The sequence below is a fragment of the Hippoglossus stenolepis genome, chromosome 18 (assembly GCF_022539355.2).
Source record: "Hippoglossus stenolepis isolate QCI-W04-F060 chromosome 18, HSTE1.2, whole genome shotgun sequence".
Taxonomy (NCBI): Eukaryota; Metazoa; Chordata; class Actinopteri; order Pleuronectiformes; family Pleuronectidae; genus Hippoglossus; species Hippoglossus stenolepis.
In genome coordinates this window covers 3,883,369-3,894,689 of record NC_061500.1, presented here as the reverse complement: position 1 = coordinate 3,894,689, position 11,321 = coordinate 3,883,369, and the positions used below count along the sequence as shown (strand labels likewise).

The window sequence follows — 11,321 nt, the reverse complement described above, 5'->3', positions numbered from 1 at the left end:
GTAGTTTGTTTGACCGGGAGGTGAGGATGCGCCCTCTGATGGACTAAACGCACACTGCACCGGCTACAGGGGCATTAAAGGGCCAGTTCCAACAAATAACACTGATATTAATAATAATAAACTTTATTTATAAGGACTGGCATCTTTCAGAACACAGCTGCAAGGTGCTTTACAGTGAATAGTTGAGTGCAAACAATAGGAAACAATCACAGGCAATATGAAGAAGCCTTGGAGCAGAGATACAAAAAGGAAAATGATGTTGATGAGAAAAGAGTCAAAACCAGATTAAAAATAGAACATTATAAAAATGATTACAATCAGAACAAGGTTAAAAGTGAATTCTGAGCCCAGTTGTTGAGGAAGCACATTTATTTACAGTTTACAGTTTACATTTATTCTAATATCTACACAGAACTCAATGGTCGGAGGAGTGAATCCGCTCACAATGGCTTATTGTGAGCATCTATATTATTAGCCTGTTTGGACACAGTCTATTTTTAATGTTATGGGTCAAAATGGTTTCTAGTCATTCAGCCTCTGAGAGCGGTTTCATGGCTTCAGTTCCTCTGGAGTGTGCAAAGTCTGAGGAACTGATCTGACATCAGTTTGAGTTTTGTTGAGTACATGTAACAGAAATGCTGGATTAAACTGAAGGTGAGGAGTTTTCGAAGGACCAAACAGAGCAGGTCAGAGAGGCTGCAGGCCGAGGACGCACAAGGATTCAACATGTGGAAATACCCAAATCACTTAATTCCTGTGGGATGAGTGAGATCAGAGGATCTGCTCCAGGAGGCAAAAACAATCTCAATGTTCTGCGCAGAGTTTATCTTTTGTGTGAAGCAAAGCAACAAGAGGCAGAACTCTTTATTTTTACTTCTTCAATGTTATATTTTCATTAGAAATAGAAGCTCCAACCAGTCTGCCCAGTCTCCTCTGACCTCTCACCAATCTCTCCCGGCAGGTTCACAAACCAGTCTGGCAAACAGCAACAATCCCACCAGAGTCAAACATGGAGATCACATCTCCTGACCTGTATCTGCGTGATTCTACTGTATCACTGTCACGTGATTGGCTGCTTGAATAGCAAGTGTTCCTAATAAAGTGCAGAAACTCAAACCACCACGTTAGCTGTGGTATGAACTGCTCTCATTACTCTGCATCTGAAAAATGTGACCGGCTTGTTACGACTTGTCTCCTCATACCTGTGGTTTTTTTTGGTGTTGCCATAAAACTGTTCAAACGGAGCCTGTAGATTTTGGCACAGACACGTAAGTCACCGAATACTCAATTATAATAAGTGATGGTTAAATTCCATTTAGCTTCAGTTTCAGGTTCCTGGTATTGTTTAATCATCACACTGGAATGGGACTGAGCCACCTTCTACTGTGACGACTTCTTTATTTACATTCACTCAAACTTCCACAAACGTTATGGATGGATACTGTGGGTTTTATTTTGTGAACTTCTTTAATTTGACACTTCCTCTTCCTGCTTTCCCATCACCTGTCCTTGTTACTGAAATAATCACAACTTATCACCTGATTATCACAAACATCAACGTGCCACCTGCTCCTTGTGAAATCCTCTCGGTCACGTCTCATTACTCTTTAAAGTCCCTTCACCTCCAGACTTCAACAGGGACGTAATTCATTCGGCTCATTTGTCTCCAGGCAGAAAACCGAGCAGCCAAGCAGAGTCTGATGTGTTCTTTAACCTGAAGAGAGGATTTTAATTTATAAATAAGGTCCAACTTGACTTGTGGTGACGTTTCTGGACTTTCCAACCTTTTTTTTTAACTCTGACACTACGATGCAATCTTTATAAAAGATGTGCCGGGTTGATGTCCCCTGCACTTTGCATTTTGTGGTGTCCAAATAGTTTGAGTTGGCCAACTTGGGATCACTTAACCTTTAAAGACCTTCTGAAAAACCCCCATCAGCCTGAAATGTGGCATATACATTTTTATGGGGCCTTTTTTCCAGAGAGAAGCCTGTTGCCATGCACACACACACAACTGCAACAGAGAAGGAAGTTGAGGGTTTGGAGAGTAGGTTCCACTGTATTTGATTCAAAAAAGAGAAGAGCATGTGTTCTCTGTAAATCCTGTCTACAGATGACGCTCTGCAGCCTGAACAATTAAAAAGTAAATACATTGTTTTCTTACAATGGCTGCAAAATGAATGTGGGAACAAAATACTGCTCTCCTGTCCCCCAGTAGCTGCTGCTCAAGTGCCTTTGTGCAAGGCATGTAGTCCCCCCGATCCAGGGAAACTGCTGCGTATAAGCGAAGGTCCTTGGAAGCTCCAAGAACTTAATATGTGACCAGTCTTTTAGTGCATGTGACCATGATTCAGTGCAGGGATACAAAATCACATCATCAGCAAAAATCGGTTCCTGGAAACATAAGAGTGCACGTTGCTACAAACTGAACATATAAAAGAAGAGGAGGAGGGAACAGTTGTAATAGCAGCTTATTTCCAATTAAAATTCCTAATATGTCACATTAGCATAAATCGTTAAGTTAACAGAAGTGCATACATGTGCAGTTCACTCCTACACGTTGATTCCAATTGACATCGTGAGACCACATTCATTGAGTTCCAATTTTTTTACCCCCCGCAAGTGGTCGTCCACAGGGTGCTGAGGGGAAAATGAAAACCAGGGATCCATTAATCAAAGTAAACCCAGTCTGTCATGTCGTGTGTGTGTGTTGTCTTTTTAACATGGGATTCATGTTCTGTGAGTGATGGCCAGAAGTGGCAGAAATGACTAGTTGCCATTGAAGCTGCGGCATTGATCCATCAAGGCCCAAGGTTTGGCATGTTCCATGTGGTGCGATGGTGCTGCAGGTCACAAAGAGCACGTCTCCCTGCAAGGACGTCAAGAGGCCAACTGAGCATTATTAATAAACAGAAATTCAGCAGCAACTCACAATTGATCCATGTTGGATATATCCTTCACAGCTGTTTTCTATGAATGAAAAGTGGTAATTAATTTAATCCTTTGAATTAATAAGCATAAATAAGAACTGCATCCCTCATATGCTTTACAAGCCACATACAACTGCAGGATTTTCTCAAAAACAGAAGCACTATATGAAAACTATAAATCCCAGGATGGTGCATGATGGCCCCCTCCTGGCTGATTACCAAACTGCACGCAGTCACAAACAGGGCTGCTGGTTCACCGTGTTGTCAGCTCCAGTGTTTCCACGTCCACCTTGAAAGGAGCAAATCACTGAGATCCAGTGGAGCTGAGCTGGTGGAGGCAGCAGCTGTGGCAGCAGCTCTTGGGCACGTGCCAGTGTCTGCAGGGCGGTTGGCAGAGCAGCTGAAAGTGGAGTCATCGTTTACTTTCTGTTTACCCAAGAAAACAACGCTAAAGCTATTTTACTACTTCTCTGAGGATTTTCTTTTGTCCATTTCGATTCGTCGACAAATTTGATCAAACAATTTCATAAATTCTGGGTTCAAAAGGAACCAAATCACAAGGAATTTAATACAGAAGAGACAGTACAAAGAAGTGGAATAGCACTGTGCACCTCTACCAAGGCCCAACAGTCCCCTTATGGATCTGCACCAAATTACACTCATACATATCAGTCCCCTAGACATGCTTGATTGTTTTTCATCAAGATCCATGAATTATTCTGAGAAATCAATATTAGAAAATGCTCTATCTTGCAATGTTGCCTGCCAATGACCTGCCCCTGATCCAGATCCGCACTAAAATTCAATAGGTTTTTCTGTGACTCATTACACATCCTTCCACCAAGTTGTGCAGTGAAATGTTGAGTATTTTGTTTTGCAATCCTGCTTAAAAACAGGCCAACGCAGATGAAAAGGGAATAAATCTGGCATGTGACGTGTCTGCAGATCCAAGAAAGTCTATTCTGACATATTCTTTTAACCTCGTTACTCCATGCTCCTCCTAGAGGGTTGAAATATTACTTATCGGTCAACAGTTGCACACAGGATTGTCTAATTGTTCTAATTCTATCACTTAGCTACACGTATATATCTGAGCTGTCTTTATCAGTGAAGTTCCTCCTGCACACTGGTTCAATACTGAACCTTTCTCCACCGAGATAACACATTCGCTTCCTCAGGGCTTTAAAGTATCTGCAGGTCAAGATGATCTTTCTTTCCTGGCTGCATTACAGACTCGAGGAATTCTATTGTTGCTTTGATAACGATCACAGCCCACTCAGTCAGCCAATCACAGCCAGTTCCCCCCCTCCCTCCCTCCCTCCCTCAGTGAGGAACCTGGTTAAGACAGAACATCAGCAGAAAAAACCCTTTAATTAAACAGTTTGGACAGAATGGATGAAAGGAACAAGATGTTGGTTGAAATCCAGATATCAGGACGTACGCTGTCAGGCTTTCTGGTAGTTCATAGCGTCTGATGAGAAATGCCAGTGAAGAGTATTTGATATATAAATACAGAGAACGAGAAAAGCCCACGCTGACCCGAAAAAAACCATGATGAGGGAAGTTTAAATTTCCAAAACAGTGAACATAAAACAAATACAAAAATAAAGGTGTTCAACACTTTTGAGGGACTCTCATTTGGTCGCAGAAGAAGAAATAAATAAACAGTTCAGCTGTCAGGAGTCGCTGCTGTCGGAGGTGGAGCCGCTGGAGCTGCTGGAGGCAGAATCTGAAGAACTGCTGCTGCCGACGGGGTGAGACGCAGCTCGACCGCTTTTCTCTGCAAGAAACAGGGACCAGTGATTAACTGCTAAATGGATCCGAGCATTTTAATTCATTTCAAAACAACTCAACTCAAATGTCAGGACGGAGGGCGGGGGAAAAGGCTTTTGCACTCACTTTGAAACTTCTTAAACTTCTGGTACAGGCAGGACTTGACGAAGCACTCCAGCTTCCGCAGAGTGGACGGCTTCAGCACCTCGAAGTCGATCTCGATCTCGTACGGGTTGGTGTCGCACATCGAGGGCTCTCGGGTCTGAATGATGTGCACGACGCGGGCCAGCTTGGTGCCCGGCAACCGGTTGATGTCCAGGCTCAGCTGGTGCTTCTCGTCGTACGTCATTGGCAGAGACTCCTCGTCCGAGTCGCAGTCTTTGTTTCCCTTCCACATGTGCCTGAGGGTCAAGACAGAGCAGTCAAGGTCATTATGGAGCCAACACACGATGTAAACAAAGCTCTTAGGAAATGCACCATGTCAAACCTGGAGCTGGAATGTGAAGCACTCTTGGAATGTGCACTCCCTTTATTTCCCCTGGTGTCCTTTTCCTTGTTCCTCTCTGTTTTATTCTTTGGTTTAATCCCAGGCACCTCAGAGAAGACAGCGAGCTGGTCATGAACAGCTTTGAGCTGAAGAGTCAACAGAAGAGAGTCACTGTGGCGCCACGTGATGATATTCAAATAAAAGTGCCAGGGAAAAGTAGCAGGTAAAATACCAAAGCTGTAAACAAGGAAGTTGGAGGGAAAGCAAGACGAGGAACTAGAATGAAACTCAACAGAGCTATACGAGTTTAGTGATTAGACAATAACAAACATGGATATCTCATGAACATTAAACATTGACGGACTGTAAAGATGACTAGCTGGGTTAGTGATGGGATGTCCTATCTAGTGCTGCTATGGATTTGGGTACTAGGCTTTTACCAGTTGTACCTTATCGACCTGTACATGTGTCTTGATGGCGTTATCAAAATGTTCATAGAGTAGAAACATAAGAGACAAAAAGGAAGTGGTCTGATAACCTAAATTATTGATTTGCCATAAAACAGTCTTAAACTGTGGAAAAATCTAGATTATACTGTAAATTATTCCTATGAAAACGAACAGTTGTTTCAGGTAATAAACACAATAGGCTCTTATTGAGTGATATGACTTTATCAGTCTGCTGTTATTCTTTATGTTTCCATTTCTCCCTGCAGTGGATTCAAGAGCCAGAAAGTAAACAGCGGTGGAAATAGTTTAGTAATGGTTTTTGGCAGAGTGCAGAGCTAATGATTGTTGTGGTAGGAGTTCAAATCTCAATACACACCAACGTTCTACTCGATCACGTGATCTCAGTGTGTTGACATAGAGAAAGCTGAATCACTAATTGGCAAACCTGAAGCAGCTGGCTGCAGAGCATGAGGGAAACCCATTGAATGTTGAATTAAAGCAAACCATTAACAAGGTTTGGTGTGTGTTGAGCTTTGAACTCATACAAACAGTAGAACTTACAGGTGAAAAGTCTTTGTAGTGTAGAGATGTGTGCAGGAACCCACCTGTTCTGCACCCACCTGCTCTTGCAGCTCGGCGAGTCTTGTGGCGCGCTCCTCTTCAGAGTCTGATGTGTCCTTGCTGGAGGAAGGGTTTCCACTGCTCTGACTTAAACCTGCATTCTTAGCGGACTTGGCGCTCGCCGCTGAAATCAACTCCACGGTTTCGTCCGGCATCTTAGCAAACCTCGTCTCGAACAGGTCCTGGAGGAAGAAGAAATCAATGAAGAGTAAACCTGACTCTACAGAACCAGGAAAAACATTTCAAACACTTTAATTAATCCTCATTTTTTAAGTTATTAAAAACACACCTGAAGTTTTTTGGCCCTGGCGACCACTTCATGATCGGGAGGGTTGTATTTGTAGCAGTTAGAAAATATTAACCTGACATCTGCAGCGAAACCTTGAGCATCCTGGTACTCTCCTCCATCCACTTTTTTCTACAAAATACATCTCAGGGTTAGCAAAGACATTAAAAAGGACAGAATGTGTCTGTATGATGAAGACATGAGTGTGTGTGTGTGTGTGTGTGTGTGTGTGTGTGTGTGTGTGTGTGTGTGTGTGTGTGTGTACTTTAACAGTGCTGAGGTCCATGGGGTACTTGATGATGTCGTGGTAGTCGTCCAGCTGCAGAGCTTCAGCGTCGACAGGTTTGTAGAAAGGCCAGGCGAAGGCCGTGTGTTTTTTCGACAGCATTTCCTTCAGGATATCGCTGCAATACTTGAGGTGTTTGCCCGATTGCTCGCTTTGTTGCGGCGGCGACTCCTTTTCATCGAAGTCACTCTTGGAAGGATTGACATCTTGGCTTTGACGTCGCCTCTTGCTCTCGGATGAATCCCCTGAATTGGAGAGGACTGGTGAGGACGAGTCAGTGGAAGCCCCGTCCTTCCTTTTCAGCCCTTTCTTCTTCATTGGTACAGAAAAAAAAACACAATAAGGGACAATTCTCCTCAAGCTCTCAGGGTTTCAATTCATATGATTGAGGGACTCACTTTAGTTGGAGGACCTGTGGGCGAAGTTCCATCCTGTCCACCTGTTAACAGGCATGGACAAAGGTTCAAGGGCAAAAACAGCAGGAATACATATGTAAGACTAAAGAGTAAAAGGTGATTTTAGAGTTTAAGACACAAACATTAGTTCATTACCTGGGGTGCTTCCTTTTCTGCTCTTCCCTTTGGCTGCGAAAGGTAAAATCTCCAGTTCCGCCTGAGGCATCTGGGCAACTTTCTGCAGGAAGGTCTTCTCCACGGCGAGGGCCATCAGCACTATGTCGTCTGTAGGCTGGAGGACAGGTGAGCAGCTGTGAGGATTCACTTTCTGTGACGCTAACCAGTTTGATGACTTTCCAATAATGAAGGTGCCTCACCTTGTTATATATGTAGCAGTTGGTGAACATGGTGTTGAAATCTTCCATGCATTCACTTGCACTCGCGTAGTAGTTGTTCTCCAGTCGTTTCTTGATGGTTCCCAGGTCCATGGGAGTTGTTATGATCTTGTGATAATCCTGATTAAGGAAAAGAATCAATGTGTCAGATTGATGTTATCTTGCTTTTTGAGTTAATCACTCAACTTCAAAAGGATCTTCCAAAGCTTGACTGATACAGAAGTTTGTTTGTGCACATTCAACACTTAGCCACACTTTTTATCTAGTCTGTTTACATAACTGATTAAAAATGATGCTCAAAATGAATGAATGTATATATTTTGTCCTGAGTTGTAATATACTGGAAAAAAACGTTAATGTATCGTGCAGATTTGCAGTTTGGGTTTTATTTGCCAGGATTCTGAGATATATCTGCCTCCGCCCTAATTCCACAGAGATGAATAGAATTACATTTTCCATTCCATCATCGTCACTTCAACGCCAACAATTAATTCCAAAAACAATGTCCCAGTAACTCAGAATAATCCCAGTTTTGGGACTAATTGAAAACAAAAGGAATCACTCGAGAAATCAAGTTGACAAAATTAGTAAAAATTCTACTTCAAATTAATAAGTAATTAGCTAATTGTTGACTAGGGGGCAACAAAAAGTCTGTGATACAGAATTAAGGTTGTTTCATCTGATTTTGTTACTATGAGGATGAGGATTTGGAGGAAACAAAAAAACAAAAGAGAAATCAAAACAAAGCTTTGACAAGAGCATTGATGGCTGCAATGGAAGAAAGACAAAAACAGAGGAAATTTAAGGATTTAAAAGAAAATTTACTTCAGTGAAACAAAGGAAACATCCTGCAGATTTTCCAAAAGGATGTAAAAACATATTTTTTAGACTAATCACAGTTACAGAGACGTATGAGGATTTTGAGTGAAAAAACATAAAAAATGCCTATTCCTCTCTGATGATGTTATAAATGCTGTATATAATATATGTGATGTTATAAATACTACTTCGAATAACATTTACAAACTACTCACTGGAAGTCCAAGAGCGATGGCGTCGACAGGCTGGTAGAAAGGCCAGGCAAACTGGTGACGCCACAGGGATCTGACCACTATGTTGTGCATGTACTGCAGCTGGTTGGTCCTCCGGCCGGACTTGTTGGGGTTGATCACCTCAGGAGGCGGAGGGTTCACGGCCTGCGGAGGGTTCACGGCCTGCGGAGGACCCGGGACTGTGGCTGCTGACATGACGGCAACAGGCTGTCAAGAGATGTTATCTTCTGTGGATTCTGTAGCTTTCGTCTGTCAGCTCGTCAAAAGCGTCGGGGGAACATCTGCAAGCTTCGTGCATTGTTTTCATGCCACAAGAGGAGGCCTGTTGAGATATATGTAAAAAAGAAATAGGTTAGGACAGTGTGGTGGATGGGAGCCTCTGCTGGCAATGTGGTGTAATGCTACTGTGATGAATCTGGTCAAAATCAAATATGAAAATATTCAGAGTACAATTAATCTCCAAATCTGAGCTGCTGCACGCTGGAGATTTTAAATTACAGAATCCATCTCAATAGAAACTTTCAGATGCCTCAAAGGAGTAAATGTATGCAAAATAGTAAGTTTACCATTCTGTAATGTAGTCACTTTTCAAATACTAGATGACACTTGCTATTAACCCACAGTCTGTGAACGCTATGAAACAGGGAGCTACTTTTTTTAAACACTGAAAACGTTATGCATATATGATTAATGCATATTTCTATAGACAGGTTTGAATGAAAAGTGCTGATCTTTGTAAACATGTTTGAAGAATTTGGCGGCCGCGCCCATCAAATGGGACATAAATCAAACAGTGTGGACAAAGACAAATATACTTGAACAAATCTGTAAACAACAGAATCCAGACTAAGTTTAACCTCCAGTTTACCTGAGTCCATACTCAGGTAAATATCCAAGTTTGTGATCAATACAGGTGTTTGATTTACTTTTACTTAACTAGCAAAGGGGGAATCTAAGTGGTGACTGAAGTGTTTGTTCGAGCTTTTTTACGTTCGTCAAGGAGGTTGTGTTTTCATCTGTGTTTGTCTGTTAGTTATAGCACCACTACACAAAAACCACTACACAAAAACCACTACACAAAAACTGCTGGAAGGATTGAACTGAGTCAGGGAGGGAAGAAAACACTTTAAATTACATTTCGGTGCAGATGCAGGAATGTTTATTATTTTATTGTACTTGAACTTGAAAAAATTGGCAAAGTTACTTTTCTAGTTTATTCTTATTTTAATGGCAAAAGTTTGCAACAGTTGCTTTCTCGGGCCGGATTGGGGAAGGGGGGGAGGGGCTATCGCTTTAGATATTAAACGCATGAAGCTAATAAATGCAAATGCACAAGAAATAAGACATGAAGTGATACAATACACAAAGTAGTTCCCTGGGCTTTTGCAGCACAATTTAACAACAAACACTTAAACCTGCAAAAAGCTGCAACTGCGTGACGTTGTTGTCAGCAACTTTTTTTTATCAGCTAGGGGACAAAGTTCACTTCCGCAGACCCACTTCAAAGATACTTTCAAGACGTCGTTACGCACGTTATGCATGTTTTTTAAAACGACCCACAGCGAAGTACTGGTTCGTTACAGAAAGCACCAAGTTCACACACAGACGCTTAGCGGGAGCAGCTAACCTGTTGCTAACCTGCAGCTAACGTGCGACTCAAACCTGCTGCTAACCTGGAGCTAAGCGGAAGCTAACGTAGCTCTTAACTTAGCCGCGGCGGAAATGGAAACGGTTGCCGGTTGAAAGTAAGAGTCGAAACATACGAGAGAAGCTACTTAAGTTTCTTTCTTTTGCACCAGCTCGTCCCAACTCAGCCTCTGGAGCAGACTCTGGAGGGAACAGCCTGAGCAGAATCCGCCCTGTTAGCATCACAACACGACGACATACCGTCAGCGCTGCAACCGACGAGTGTCCCGCCGCAGAGGAGCCGAGCGTCACTCTGCGACCGGGTTAAAGCGCGACACCGCCCCCTGCCGTGCCGGAGCCTGCGCACACGCACGCACACACACACACACACACACACACACACACACACACACACACACACACACACACACACACACACACACACACACACACACACACACACACACACACACACACACATGCTGACAAGGCCGTGTAAAGTATTGGCTGAAAAAAATGTTAGTGACATTACAGAAAATATTTAAAAAATAACACAGCATTTCATTAGTTGTTTTTTTCCCCACATTATTTATTTATCGTATTGTTGTCCTGATGTGTAAAATGGCCAAATCTGATTCAAATAAGTTACCGCACGTTAATTTACGATTAATAAACGTGCCGGCTGAAATAGAAACGATTAGCATCTGTAGCCACTTACCAGAAGTCTTAAACTAATTGTTCTTAAGTCACTGTCCCAAAAGTCCCTAAAAACATGATAATTTGTAACTTGCAAAAAAGATATTTATTCATAGAAGATGTTTGTGTTTTATTCCCTCAGATGCCACCAGTTTGATTCAGTCCAATTTACTTCAATCGCATTGGATTTGGCTGCAACGCTGTTTACCCCTGAAACTCCAAAAGTCTTCACCCCCCCACCCCCTCTATGGCAAAGTGGTGGTTACATAATGAGTTAATTTTCATTTTTTGGGTGAACTATCCCTTTAACCCTGTGTGCACAATT

General features: G+C 42.4%; 1 protein-coding gene across 7 annotated transcripts; it reads right to left on the bottom strand.

The window, feature by feature from the left end:
* Nucleotides 1–4,282: 4,282 nt before the first annotated feature.
* On the bottom strand, nucleotides 4,283–10,613 carry LOC118126038 (bromodomain-containing protein 3). Of its 7 annotated transcripts, none has more exons than XM_035185180.2 (12): nucleotides 10,562–10,613; nucleotides 8,657–8,996; nucleotides 7,605–7,742; nucleotides 7,384–7,519; nucleotides 7,231–7,271; nucleotides 6,812–7,144; nucleotides 6,550–6,678; nucleotides 6,245–6,442; nucleotides 5,640–5,660; nucleotides 5,191–5,336; nucleotides 4,830–5,104; nucleotides 4,283–4,710 (listed from the first exon to the last, which is right to left on the bottom strand). In XM_035185180.2, exons 2-12 carry the CDS (start codon nucleotides 8,867–8,869, stop codon nucleotides 4,607–4,609), a joined length of 1,734 nt encoding a protein of 577 aa, XP_035041071.1. In that variant the 5' UTR covers nucleotides 8,870–8,996; nucleotides 10,562–10,613; the 3' UTR covers nucleotides 4,283–4,606. The 7 variants fall into 7 exon arrangements, with proteins under 7 accessions (XP_035041071.1, XP_035041070.1, XP_035041069.1 ...); XM_035185179.2 differs by having other exon boundaries at nucleotides 10,450–10,577; XM_035185178.2 differs by having other exon boundaries at nucleotides 10,438–10,576.
* Between the last annotated feature and the right edge of the window lie 708 nt (nucleotides 10,614–11,321).